Here is a 13,553-nt window from a genome sequence, read left to right as displayed (position 1 = left end):
GCCCATGAACCGTTTTAACGAACTTAATTTTAACAAATTGCTGTTAAACTTTGCTAGGGTAGGGTAAAGGTTAAATGGTAGGTTAAAGGTAGATGCTATCCTAGAGGGCTTGTGTGAGGCGGAGCTATTCTGGATACTACAGGACATTGAGGTGTTACGCAGAAAGAGGAATCTGGGAAAGGAGACTGATGGACGATAAGGAGGAAAGAGGAGACAGCATCTGTGAGCAGGAGGGGGTACTGGGGGCAGATGTAGAGAGCAATTAAACTGAAGGCAGATGAAGAGGCAATTAAACTAGGGCAGATGAAGGGGAAATTAAACTGAAGACAGATGAATTGGATAATTAAACTGGGGGCAGATAATGGGGGACACTAAACTGGTGGCTGATGAAGGGGAGAATTAAGCTGGTGACAGATGAAGAGGAGACATTAAATTGGTGGAGGCACATGGAAAAGTAGATGAGAATGGGTGAAGTCAACATAGAAGTGGGTGGAACTAAATTTGCCGTGGCATGCATAGCGCACCACTAATTTTTTCCCTCTTTCTGTCCTTTCAAAGTTGGGAGTTATGTTTAAGTTTTGATCTTTCCTGTGATAGATAAAAAAAACTAGCTCTCTTATGGCTTTGTCAACAAAAATAAAAATGTTATGGCTCTTGTAAGGAAAGAACAGAAACTCACAAGCATAACTTGAGCCATCCTTTAAGGGATTATTGACTATTAAATATTTAATTACAAATTCAAATTGATTTTGATCCTAAGTTTTGAGCTCATCCCATTGAGCTGTATGACAGGAGACTTACCTTTCCTTTGGTCTAAGGTCTACAATATATTCAGGATCGGCAGGAACCAGTTTAATTCTGTACTAATTTAGAACAGTTAAGTGATCCTGACATAATAGCCAAATTAAGTAATACAGTTCTTACCCCAATGTTTTCTGACAATGGTATTTTTCTAATCTTGGTGCCAAGTCCCGTAGATACTGAGATATTCCAGTGCCAGTTATATAATTATCTTGTTGCCAGTCAAACTGCACTGTGTCGGAGTGTCTGCTGCTATGTGTCTTGTGCTGAGCCTACTAACAAATTCCAGTGGTGCTATTCTAATCCTGCTGACAATTGCCAGTGACAATGTGAAAAACCCAATGATAGTGATTTTATTATATACTAGACTTACACCAGTAAGAAAAGCTTTGCTTCCTCCTTGTTCATCTGAAGAATGACTCATGTAGCAACATATGCTGCCAGCTACATTTGTGTAAAATAGAGTATACTGCATTTGCAGGAACTGAGTTTGTCAGAAGGAGGGGAGCAGAGAAATAAGAGGCATTAGGGATTTCTTTCTGGTAATTTTTTATAGAATTTGCAGAATTTATGCAAAATTTCTTGAAAAGTTAGTGATCATTTAAATGTGGCCTAATATTATCTTATACTATGGAGCTCCATGGTTTGCCCTGCTGTATATATGTTTTTTCCCTGCAGCATTACTTTTTGCATTATCCATGTACAGATTTATGAAATTTGTCTAAAAGAAAAACTGTCTTGGTTGCCTATAATGATGCCTTTATATGGGGCCACTGAGAGGGCATTATACTGTGTGTGGAGCAATGGATTGGGCGTTATACTATGTGGTAAGGCCATAAAGGGACAATTTAGTGCAGGTTTCTCAGTTTACATCATACTGTGTGTGGGAACCACTAAGGGGGCATTGTACTGTTTTGGGATAGTATGAGAGTGTTTGCTGGGATATGTTTGCGGTTGAGAATTCAGTACATATGCGTTGGGGCTCAGTCCCAAATCCTTTACAATCTTAGCAATGCTGCTGGGGTCATGAATGTGTGTCTTGGCTCTGCTTAGCTGTATGAAGACGTCATGTGAACTCCTTTGATTCACAAGTTTTACATACCTATTAAGTTTTCATATAGTTTAATGAGTAACTCTATAGTAAAATGTTTTACAAAATCATTAAAAAAATCATATAAAAGATATGAGTCTGCAAATATACTTTGTGAAATACAAAGTCCAGGTCACCTGGAACAGTCTGGATGTACAGAAATTTTTGGCAATTTTTGCCCATTCATGGTGAAAAACATTTCTAAGGTCAGACACTCTTGTAAAACAAGATGGCCTGGCTTGCTGTCTCCTTTGTAGTTAAACACAAAAGTGGTGAGATCAGAAGTCAGCACTATTCAGGTCACATTCTTCTGTACCAAACTCACCTAGCCATGCCTTTATGGACCAGGCTTTGTATAGTGGAACATAGTGGAACAGCACAAAGTTGTGCTGGACCAGAAAAAACCTTCCCAAGTTAGAAGCTCAGTTAGTTCACAGAGTTGGAACCTTGGTTCACTGAAACTGAGGAACCTAGGCCAAGAGTTTTCCCGGCATTCACCAAACCCAGACTCGTTCATCAGACTGCCAGGTAGAAAAGGATAACTTGTCACTTCACAGAACATGTTTACACTACTCCAGAGTCCAGTGGTGGCGTGCTTTACCTAATGAAAGGCTTGCAAGTTGCTCGGCCATCGAAACCCATGCCATGAAGATCCTATTTTGAAGCTCTGCCATTATTAAGTCAGTAGATTAACAAGTGGAAAATAGCTTTTATGCACCATGTGTCTTAGCACTTGGTGACCCCACTCTGTAACATGGTCAGACATAGCCTGCCAGTTGGGGGTCAAATTGCTGCTGCTGCTTCTTTTACTTTGCAACAATGCCACTCACAGTTGACCATGGAATATCTAGGAGATATATTCACAAACTGACTTGTTGCGTAATGGCATCCTATATTAGTACCATGCTGGAATTCACTGGACTTTTTAGAATAGGCCATTGTTTCACTAATTTTTTGAATGGCTAGGTGCTAGAGTTTATACATCTGTGTAGTGGAGTTGAATGAAACACCTATATATATATATATATATATATATATATATATATATGGCTCACAATCTACATTTTTCCATATCAATTTGTCTTTGGAGTATGGGAGGAAATCCACTCAAACACAGTGAGAACATACAAGCTCCTTGCAGATGTTGTCCTTGGCAGAATTCAATCCCAGGACTCCATCACTGCAAGGTTAACCACTGAGCCACCCTGTTGCCCCCACCTACTCTTATTGTTCAAGAGATCTGTCCCCATACTCTTTACCTTATAGTATACATTAAAGCTGACACATTGTGCACTCAATAACCTTCTGTACTTGACTAAGATGCACTGGCCACATTAAAATGCAGCCTGGGCTTACAGTAAAATCGCTTTATCTACTTTGACCTCATTATAATGTCGGTTGAGGTATATTTTGTTCCCTTTACTATTACATTTTATAGTCACTTAAGATAATATGTGCTGTTTTTTTCTTATTTTGACTCAAGATATATGGCAGTCAGAAATCTGCCCCATATTTTGTTGTTACTTTAATCCAGCAGAGTATAAGTATAGTGCAGTGGATGGGCAATATGGGCAGATTTGCATGATGTTCTTTACACAAGCCTACCTGCCCCTCCGTTTCACTGCAGCTGAGAGTCTTGTGAGCAGGGGGATGGAGATCTACTTTAAAAATGTGTATAAATAAAATGTATAACTAAAATGTAGCTTGTGTCTTGTCTTTTTACAGAACCAAAATTAATAAAGGACTTCAGGATTTGAGTAAAGTAACCCCAGCTGGAGAAACATACATGCATGAAGGCTTTATGCTAGTAAGTTCTCAATATGTGATGCTTTATCTGCTTCCAGAACTATTCCTAAATGTATCTTAGTATTTTTGTATAGTATATGTCTAACAAAAATATCATCTTGCAACCCATGTCTTTGCTAGTATTGCATCTAGTCTTGGCTTCCATAGGTATAATCAAGGCATTTGCTGCTGACTGCAATGGCTCATTTTAATGCCGCTTAGACATATAGACAAAGTTGTGTGACAGCAAGTAGCAATGGTTTTCTAATACAGTACAATCCCTTTAAAGGGGATTTCCAGGACTTTTACATTGATGTTCTACCCTTAGTATAGTTTATCAATATGTGATTGGCAAGGGTCTGACACACAGGACCCCCACTAATCAGTTGGACATAGTTTCAATATACTGCTTGGGGTCCAAAAAGAAGAGGACAGTATGCTATTTGGGTGCCTAAGAAAGGACAATATACTCTGTGGGTGTCAAAAAGTAGTGGGCGATATTATGTGTGGGGACTTTAAAAGGGAAAATATACTGTGCATAAGCCTGTAAAGGGTTCAGTATACCTTGTATGTTACTTTGTGGGAGTCAGTGAAGGGGTGTTATATTGTGTGGGGGCCAATAAAGGGTATGTTATTCTGTGAGGGGTTCAGTAAAAAGGATAATATACGGTGTGGGCCAGTGAAGGTGGTGGTATATTGTGTGTGGCATGTAAGTGGATTTTCTGGACTGCAAATGTGTTGGGGGAGTGGCCTACATTTTTAGGGGGACCCCATCAAAGAACCAAAGATCACTGGGTTGGGGACTTTCTATAAGTCGCCTGAGGTAGCAGAGAGGCTAGATCCACCCCTAAGGATAGGCGCTCAAAATACAGTCCCTGGTATTATTCTGATTTGGGGTTCCTTTGAGGACAACTCTGAATAATTTGACACAATTTTGGATTATTATTTTCTAATGTTCTGCATTTGAACTCTCAGAGAGAAACAATTTATTAATATATTCATTTTTGGCTAGGTCCACAAATCTCTTTTGTAATCTTCCTTTATGAGATCCAGGACACATTGCAACATACAGAATTAATCAGCTCATTTGAGCATAAAATATTTGGTTTTCGAGGATAAATTGATCTTTTTTACAGGGAAAATAAATGCTAAGTTTTTAATTGATAGATGTATGGTGTCTGTCTTCCATCTCGTTTTATGTCTATGTCTTTTAATTGTCTAGAACATTATTCTAGAACCGTGATGGTGAATCTACAGCACACGTGCCAGAGGTGGCACTCAGAGCCCTCTCTGTGGGCACCCATCTATGGACAGATTATACTGGGTGGAGGCCACTTTGCAGCAGATTGTACTGGGTGGGGATCACTGTGGAGCAAATTGTATTGTGTGGGGGCCACTGTGGAGCAGATTGTACTTTGTGGGGGCCCCTCATTAGAGAAAAATTAGAGAAAATATACAGTATCAATCGATCCCATCTTTGAAATTCGTGAGTGCTACTGTCAGGTAGACATTCAGATGTATTGTAGTTGTTCACTGAGAAGATGTTCATTGCAAGTGGTTACACATCAAATGACTCTTCTTGTGTTTCAATATATTGATAGAGCAATCGAGGTGTCTGGTGTCAATCTTAACAGTCAGAAATAGGTGCAGATTGAGTGGCTCAAGATTCAGAAAAAATAGCTGCAAGCAGATTGAACATATTTGAAAAATAGATTGTAAAGTTAAATAACAAAAAAATAAATAAAATTATTAAATAATATATAGTGAATTGAAAAGAGTAATGTACTAATGTTATCACAAAGATACCACGCGCTATAGGGTGTATTTGGTGATAAGGGAAATATATTATATATGATATTACAATTCTTAGTTATATATTTGAGTTGTTGCTGTTGTTAGAAGTCAATGGAAAATGATTCCATGTAGGCCCGGAATAAACAATATAGTGCACTATGTGGCCTAGGATGAGTTTCATTTTACAAACCTCCATTCAGTGACTATGAAGCCAAGCTTTATTCCCTCTATGTCCATTACTGTATGGTCATATGACCACATTGATACAAAGCGTATTACCGTATTACATGCTTTCACTATTTTACTCAGCTAAAACGTCTCTGCTATTAAGTTCAGAGTCACGCTTCTACATATTAAGGCAAATAGTACAAAAGTTATTCTGTCTGATCATTTTCAATGCAATTCAAGGCAAATTAGTTGAGAATGATCTGTGAATCAGCAAATGTAGCAGAGAGGCATGTGGTTTTCATTTCTATTGTGAAATTCTAAATATAGCTGAACAGCATCTGGTGACGACGTCATTCCTTATTAACTTAGAACAGACCACAGACTATATTTCTACCCCAGTTGACAACCTGTTATCATTTAGAGCTTTTCCCTTTATTTTTCCAAACTTTGAACATTTTGCTCAATTACTACAGTATATTAATATTGCATTTTAATATCCCACTCAGAAAGCCACAACTCTTCTAATTTTATCTGGCACCAAGATTTTTTTTTAATAAAAGATACATATTTGCATGTTCCTAGTAACATTGGAATAGGAAATGCAAATTAAGCCACTTAGATTGAAAAGCACTAATAAAGGTAACTACTTGAAATATGTCATCCTCAATACGGAAGTGCGGAAGTCAACTGACTGCTTCCGTGAGAAGGATTAAAAAAAAGTAAAAATCCAAAGGGCGAGGTGCAGCGTTGTCAAATTAAAGCGTAACTAAACATTCAGAAAACTTTTCTGGCAGTGTTTGTGTCATTAATAAACTTTGTAATGCACATTATTAACAGATGGTGGCTCCTTTTAGTGAAATCCTGCATTTCTTTATTATTTCCCTTGATTTCTCTGCCTCCCCCTGAATAACTGTGTATGGAGTATGGGATTGAGGTATTGCGCTGTGTAACATTTAGAGAAAATGAGGGTAGGAGAGACTCATATCTTGAGCGTTATAAAACATACGAATTTTTGGTGTCATATGAAACAGGATATTCACAATAATTGGCAGTGCTATCTATATTATTTCCAGAGATATAACTGTTTGAAATCCAGTTGGGATATTTATATAATCTGTATTATGTGGCTGGATATAAATATCCTATTCCCAACTGTGTCTTGCTTTTGGTGTCTTTCTTATGACACCAAAAGCAAGTTTGTATATTTTATAATGCCCGAGATATAACTGTTTGAAGTGACCCTCCTTTACCGTAATTTTCTTTACTGTTCACAAAGTCCCTGCTCCAAGCCCCTACTCCATACACAATTACTTAGTGAGAGGCAGGAATATCTCTCAATACAGAAGCGAGGGGAAGAATAAAGAAATGCAGTGTTTCATTGACTGGGGCCAAAATTACTTAATAAAGTACAACTCTGGAAAAAAAAAATTAAGAGACCACTACAAAATTTTCAGTTTCTTTTCATTAGTATATTTTTGAGTAAAATGTCCATTGTTCTTTTATGGGCCCCTTCACACGGTGTAAGCGCTCGGCTCATTCTGAGCCGTACACGCGAGCGCTTCTAAACACTTCCCATTCACTTCAATGGGAGCGCTCGTAAAGCCGGCTTACGCTGTGTGAAGGGGCCCTTATATAAACTACTGACAACATGTCTCTGAAATTCAAAGCAAAAAATTTTGTATTTATTTGCAGCAAATGAGAAATCGTCAAAAATAATAAAAAAGCAGTGCTTTCAGACCTCAAATAATGCAAAGAAAACAAGTTCATATTCATTTAGAAACAACAATACTAATGTTTTAACTCAGGAAGAGTTCAGAAATCAATATTTTGTGGAATAACCAGGATTTTTATTTTATAATGTAGATTGTGAGCCCATATAGGGCTCACAATGTACTTTTTTTTTTCCTATCAGTATGTCCTTGGAGTATGGGAGGAAATCCACACAAACACAGGGAGAACATACAACCTTCTTGCAGATGTTGTCCTTGGCAGGATTCGTAACCAGGACTCCAGCGCTGCAAGGCTGCAGTGCTAACCACTGAGCCACTGTATTGCCCCGAGTAACCATGATTTTTATTAACAGCTTTCATGCGTCTTGACATGCTTTCCACCAGTCTTTCACACTGTTTTTGGGTGACCTTATGCCACTCCTGGCACAAAAATATAAGCAGTTCTTCTTTGTTTGATGGCTTGTGACTATCCGTCTTCCTCTTGAATACATTCTAGAGATTTTCAATGGGGTTCAGGTTTGGAGATTGGGCTGGCCATGACAGGGTCTGGATGTGGTGCTCCTTCAGCCACATATTAATTGGCCTAGCTGTGTGGCATGGTGCATTGTCCTGCTGGGAAAAACAATCCCCAGAGTTGGAGAACATTGCTTGAGCAGAAGGAATCAAGTGTTTTTCCAGGATAAACTTGTATGTGGCTTGATTCATACGTCCTTCACAAACATTAACCTGCTCAATTTCAGCCTTGCTGAAGCATCCCCAGATAATCACAGATTCTCCACCAAATTTCACAGTGGGTCCAACACACTGTGGCTTGTACGCCTCTCTAGGTCTCCGTCTAACCATTAGACAAACTGGTGTTGGACAAAGCTTACAATTAGACTCATCAGAGAAGATTACCTTACTCCAGTCCTCTATGGTCCAATCCTTATGGTCTTTTGCAAACTTCAGCCTGGCTCTCCTTTCCTTCTCATTGATGAAATGCTTCCTTTGGCTAAGGCAATGTTCCCCAACTCTGAGGACTGGTTTTTCCAGCAGGACAATGTGCCATGCCACACAGCTAGGTCAATCCATGTGTGGATAAAGGAGCACCACATGAAGACCCTGTCATGGCCAGCCCAATCTCCATACCTGAGCCCTATCCTCTAGAATGTAATCAAGAGGAAGATAGTCACAAGCCTTCAAAGAAGAACTGCTTACATTTTTGTGCCAGGAGTGGCATAAGGTCACCCAAAAGCAGTGTGAAAGACTGGTGGAAAGCCAAGACGCATGAAAGCTGGGATTAAAAATCCTTGTTATTCCACCAAATGTTGACTTCTGAACTCTTCCTGAGTTAAAACATTAGTATTGTTGTTTCTAAATGAATATGATCTTGTTTTCTTTGCATTATTTGAGGTTTGACAGTACTGTTTCTTTTTTATTATTTTGACAATTTCTCATTTGCTGCAAATAAATAGAAAATGGTTTGCTTTGAATTTCGGAGACATGTTGTCAGTTGTTTATATAATAAAAGAACAATGGACATTTTACTCCAAAATATCCCAATGAAGAGAAAAATCAGAGAAACTGAAAATTTTGCAGTGGTCTCTTAATTTTTTCCAGAGCTGTTAAAAAGACCTTTTAGGATATAGAGTATTAAGAATGTGATACTATTTTATAACACCTTGCTTTTATCTTGCACTTAGAGGATCAAGTCATTTAGTTTTTCCCACTGCTGCTAGTTTCTAGCGACAAATTTCTGTCTCCCAATTTTAGTTGGGTACAGCATTCTTAGTAATTCAGAATGCGTGTGAGGCTTCCAGATAAAAGGGATCCTCACTCCCAGAAGTGTTGGCAAATTTCCCAGCAGTGCAGAAGACTACCAAAAACCAACACTCCTTTGTAGTTTTGTGTGTATTGCACTGTGATGTCATGTTATCAGGAGATGGAGCCAAGTCCACAAAAGGAGGCATATAAACAGGACATAGCCTGCAACAAAGGGGCATGTTTATGCTGATAAAAATGTAGATGCCTCATCTCCCTTAGACCAGTTGTCAAATGTTGTGAGGCTATGATACTAGGAGTTTCTTCCTCCCCATGAGACTACTGTTCTGCACTGAAAACATAATTACAGTATGATGGAATAGTCCCCAGGAAGCAGGGTCTTGATGCTTGGAGTCCCGGTCCAAGCTTGGTGTTTGGTCAAGTAAATATGGCCAATGTTAGGTTCATATTTCATGGACCGAATACACCCATGTAGCATGCTTCAATTATGTGAGGATTATTCCTTTGTTAACTGCAAGAAACACAAAATGTCAATGATGAGTTGTGATTAGTGAGCATATTCCATGATAAATGCACAAATATGCAATAATTCCACCAGAAAACATCAACCTAATAAACAATATTGTTTTAGGCAAATGAGCAGATTGAGAAAGCAGGGGGAAGAAGTACTGCCACTATTATTATTGCGTTGACGGATGGAAAACTGGCTGACCAGATTCCTGTGTTGACGGTAAAAGAGGTGAGTGCTATTCTATATCTTTGGTTAGTCTTTGTTCTTGGTTAGCAATGTTGCTCAATGTTTTCTTTTTATTGTGAACTTTCTGCTATTGCAGGCTGATAAAGCTCGAGTTATGGGAGCAAGAGTCTACTGTGTTGGAGTTTTGGATTTCAAGTATGATCAGGTTAGTACAAAATGAATGTGTACGTTGAATCACTTTTACTTAGATGTGCATGTTAATGCACATGGCACTACAGGAAGGCTGTATGGCACCTTAGTATGGAGGTACACATCCTCCATGTGTTGAAGTACAGACTCTATTGGCTGCCAGAGATGTTTTCATCTGGCATCTTTTGCTAAACCTTTAACCTCTTCCTGTTGCGGGCTTTTTTCAATTTTCATTGTTTGACCCCCCCCCCCTCCCAAACCCCATAACTTTTTTTTATTTTTCCTCTCTTAGAGCCATATGAGGGCTTAATGTTTGCGGGTCAAATTATTCTTCATGATGCTACTATGAATTATTCTGTACAATGTACTAAGGGGATATTGTCACTCCTTAGGGAGAGACCACCATATAGGTGTGTGGAGACTTGTTAAGCCTTTAGCACTCCACTTTGCAAGGAACTATGGGAAGAATATGCAAATCTGTCTTCCATGATGTAATTAGGAAGACAGTTTGCTGCCTCAGTATTGCAAACCAATAGAGGGCGCTCACTGGAATGTGCAAGCCTGTCTTATGACAGGATTCCAGTGAAATAACCCAATAATGGCTGCTCCCTTTAGCATCATGCCCGACCTTCCAAGAGGCCTTTGTTTAGCAATGACGCTGGGATTATTACCAGGTATAGTCTCTCAATCGAGGACAGCTGTTTCGATCTACTTGGATCTCTTCAGCCCGATGTAGAGAGGACTATAACCTGGTAGAGGTGAGAGGCTTAGACAGGGTTAAGGGGATATTGTCACTCCTTAGGGAGAGACCACCATATAGGTGTGTGGAGACTTGTTAAGCCTTTAGCATAGTACAATGTACTGGGAAACTAGAAATTTTTTTTAGAATGGGGTAGATTTGAAGAAAAAGTGCATTTGTGCGACTTTCTTACAGGCTTCTTTTTTACCGCGTTCACTGTGAAGTCAAAATGACATGTCACCTGTATTCTATGTTTCGGTACAATTCCAGAGAGACAAAATTTTATGGTTTTACTTACATTTTAACCCCTTAACAAAAATCCAAATTGTGCCTAAATTTTTTTTTCTAAAAGTCATTCTGACACCCATAACTGCTTTATACTTCCGTGTATGGGGATGCATAGGGCATCTTTTTTTGTGGGACTAGATGTACTTTTTAGTTCTACCATTTTGAAGAATTACTATCGCTTTGATCACTTTTTATTCAAATTTTTATCAGAGGCAAAACAGTGAAAAAAACAGCAGTTTGGCACTTTTCACTTTTTTCCCGCTATGGCGTTTACCGTACAGGAAAATATTTTTATAGATTTGTAGAGCAGGTGTTTTTGGACACAGGGATACCTAACGTGTGTGTTTCACCGTATTTAAGTACTTTTATATGTGTTCTAGGAAAAGGGGTGCAATTAGAATTTTTAATACTTTTTTATTATATATATATATATATATATATATATATATATATATTTTTTATTTTTTTTTTTTATTTTTTTTTTGCAGTTATTAGACCTCCTAAGGGTCTTGAGCCCCAGGGTGTCTGATCACTAATGCAATGTATTACAATGCTAATGCATTGCAAAAATCCGGTATTTCTATTTCAGGCTACACACAGTAGCCTGCAATAGAAAGCATATATTGACTGGCTGGGGAGACTTCACAAGGCTCCCGGCTGTCATAGAAACAGGATGCCAGCCCTGGAACTTGCTCCAAGTGCCTGCGATTCCTGGGAAAATGGCGGTGCCCCGGTACTGCCAGTAAAGTGGCGACTCGGTTAGCTTTGACAGAGGTGGCAGAGGGGCCAATGCCTGCGATCAGTGTGGGCACTGATTGCGGGTATTAGTGCTTGGTGTCTGCTGTATAGAACTAGTACGGCAGATTTGGGAAGGGGTTAAAGAACCAGAATTTTGATTTGTTTTCTGCAATATATGCAAATCTTCTATGGAGTATGACAGCAGTAAATTGGTTATAAACCTATTCCCAGTACCTTGTAGAGGTGATTCAAATATGACTGTTGTTCAACTTTGGAGCCCCATTTTCATGTAAATCCCTGTTTTATTCATATGCAAGTGAAGGGAAAAGTGTTCTGGTCTGGAATGTAGAACTGACATTGATACCCAAGCAGTACTTTCCTCTCCGCATGACTCGTGCAGTCTATGGGGTCTGTGTGTTTTCATTGCTTAGCACTTTTTAATGCATTCGGTATTCCATTCAGGGGGTCCCCAAGTGGACTCCCCAAACGGAATACCGAACGCAGATGTGAAACAGGCCTTACCCTTAGCGCCCTTTTTTTTTTACTTGTGATAAAATAAAAGCTCTTCTGTGATTGAATACTATGGTTCACAAAGCCAAAATTCACAAAGCCAAATTTTCTAAAATTTTCTTCGGTTTCGTTAGATAACATCCATTTCCAAACATGTTTCATTATAAAAATGCTCCAAGTTTCAGCTCTAGATACAAGCATCTATCTTTCCCTTAAATCAGTGGTCAGTGGTGTAAGGCCTTATTCTCACACATCAGTATAAACCAAATCCGAAACGCTGACATGTGCATAAGGTCTTAGGTGCCATTAGGCATTCTTGCATCAGTTAGTCAAAACCTGGAGCTGAACACAAACAGAAAAAAAATACAATTTGTATCACAAAAATTAAGTTAAGGCTTTTGAAAGGGGGGGAGGAGTAAAAAATTAAAATTAAAAAATGGCTGCTACGGGATGTGGTTACAACTTGGTAATTAAATTTTGAATTTATTTAAATGTATGCAACGTAATTAGGCATTACATCCAAAGAAATAAGAAAAAAAAATAAAAATAAATAAAAGTTCTAAATCCCTCCCTTAACTAGAATACATAGAAAAGTAGAAAATGACTGTGAAACACATACAGATTAGGTATCTGCAGTGCTCCTGTTCTGTCGGGAAGGGGTTAATAGGAGCACTGCAGATACCCTATATTCAGCCAGGCTGAATTCCAAGTGTGTGGGGGGGGGGGAAACAGTCCTCAAGCTCAGGGAAGGGACAGACAGACAACCAAAACACCCCCTCCCCTTCCCCAGCAACTACTGCACCCAAAAACTCTGACCATTTTAATTTTTGAAATTTTCCAATGGCTGCTGTATTTCCACCCCTAGGCTTATACTCGAGTCAATAAGTTTTCCCATTTTTTTGTGGTAAAATTAGGGGCCTCGGCTTGTACTCGGGTCGGTTTATACTCGAGTATACACGGTAGTTATAGTTTCTTGAATTTAATTGTATATAATTTCCCCTTTGTGTCATCTCCATTATTTCTTTTGCATCTAATTTTGTTACTGTTATTGGTTTATTAAAATTATTTGTATTGTTTCCATGATTCCATGTATTGGAGTTAACAGATGGATAAAGGAGTAGAATGAAAAAAAATCCTACCAGTGTTAGTGAATTTCATTAACCTTATTTTTAATAGTATAGAAATGAGCTTCATCCAGCATCAGTTTGACATGACACATATCTAAGTATTTGCTTTCTAAACACTTTCCATTTATTTCCTAAA

The 13,553-nt window shown here is 38.6% G+C and overlaps 1 protein-coding gene across 1 annotated transcript in view; it reads left to right on the top strand.

Moving 5' to 3' along the window:
• The window catches only part of ANTXR2 (ANTXR cell adhesion molecule 2), a 155,668-nt gene that overhangs the window by 45,565 nt on the left and 96,550 nt on the right, over window positions 1–13,553 (top strand). Inside the window, exons 4-6 of the mRNA XM_075283884.1 lie at window positions 3,617–3,698; window positions 9,761–9,868; window positions 9,963–10,031. Coding sequence (XP_075139985.1) covers window positions 3,617–3,698; window positions 9,761–9,868; window positions 9,963–10,031 — 259 coding nt within the window. The remainder of the gene's footprint in view (window positions 1–3,616; window positions 3,699–9,760; window positions 9,869–9,962; window positions 10,032–13,553) is intronic.

Source organism: Leptodactylus fuscus, chromosome 1 (assembly GCF_031893055.1).
Source record: "Leptodactylus fuscus isolate aLepFus1 chromosome 1, aLepFus1.hap2, whole genome shotgun sequence".
Classification (NCBI taxonomy): domain Eukaryota; kingdom Metazoa; phylum Chordata; class Amphibia; order Anura; family Leptodactylidae; genus Leptodactylus; species Leptodactylus fuscus.
Note: the sequence above shows the minus strand (reverse complement) of the source record. Positions and strands in the feature narration are given on the sequence as shown.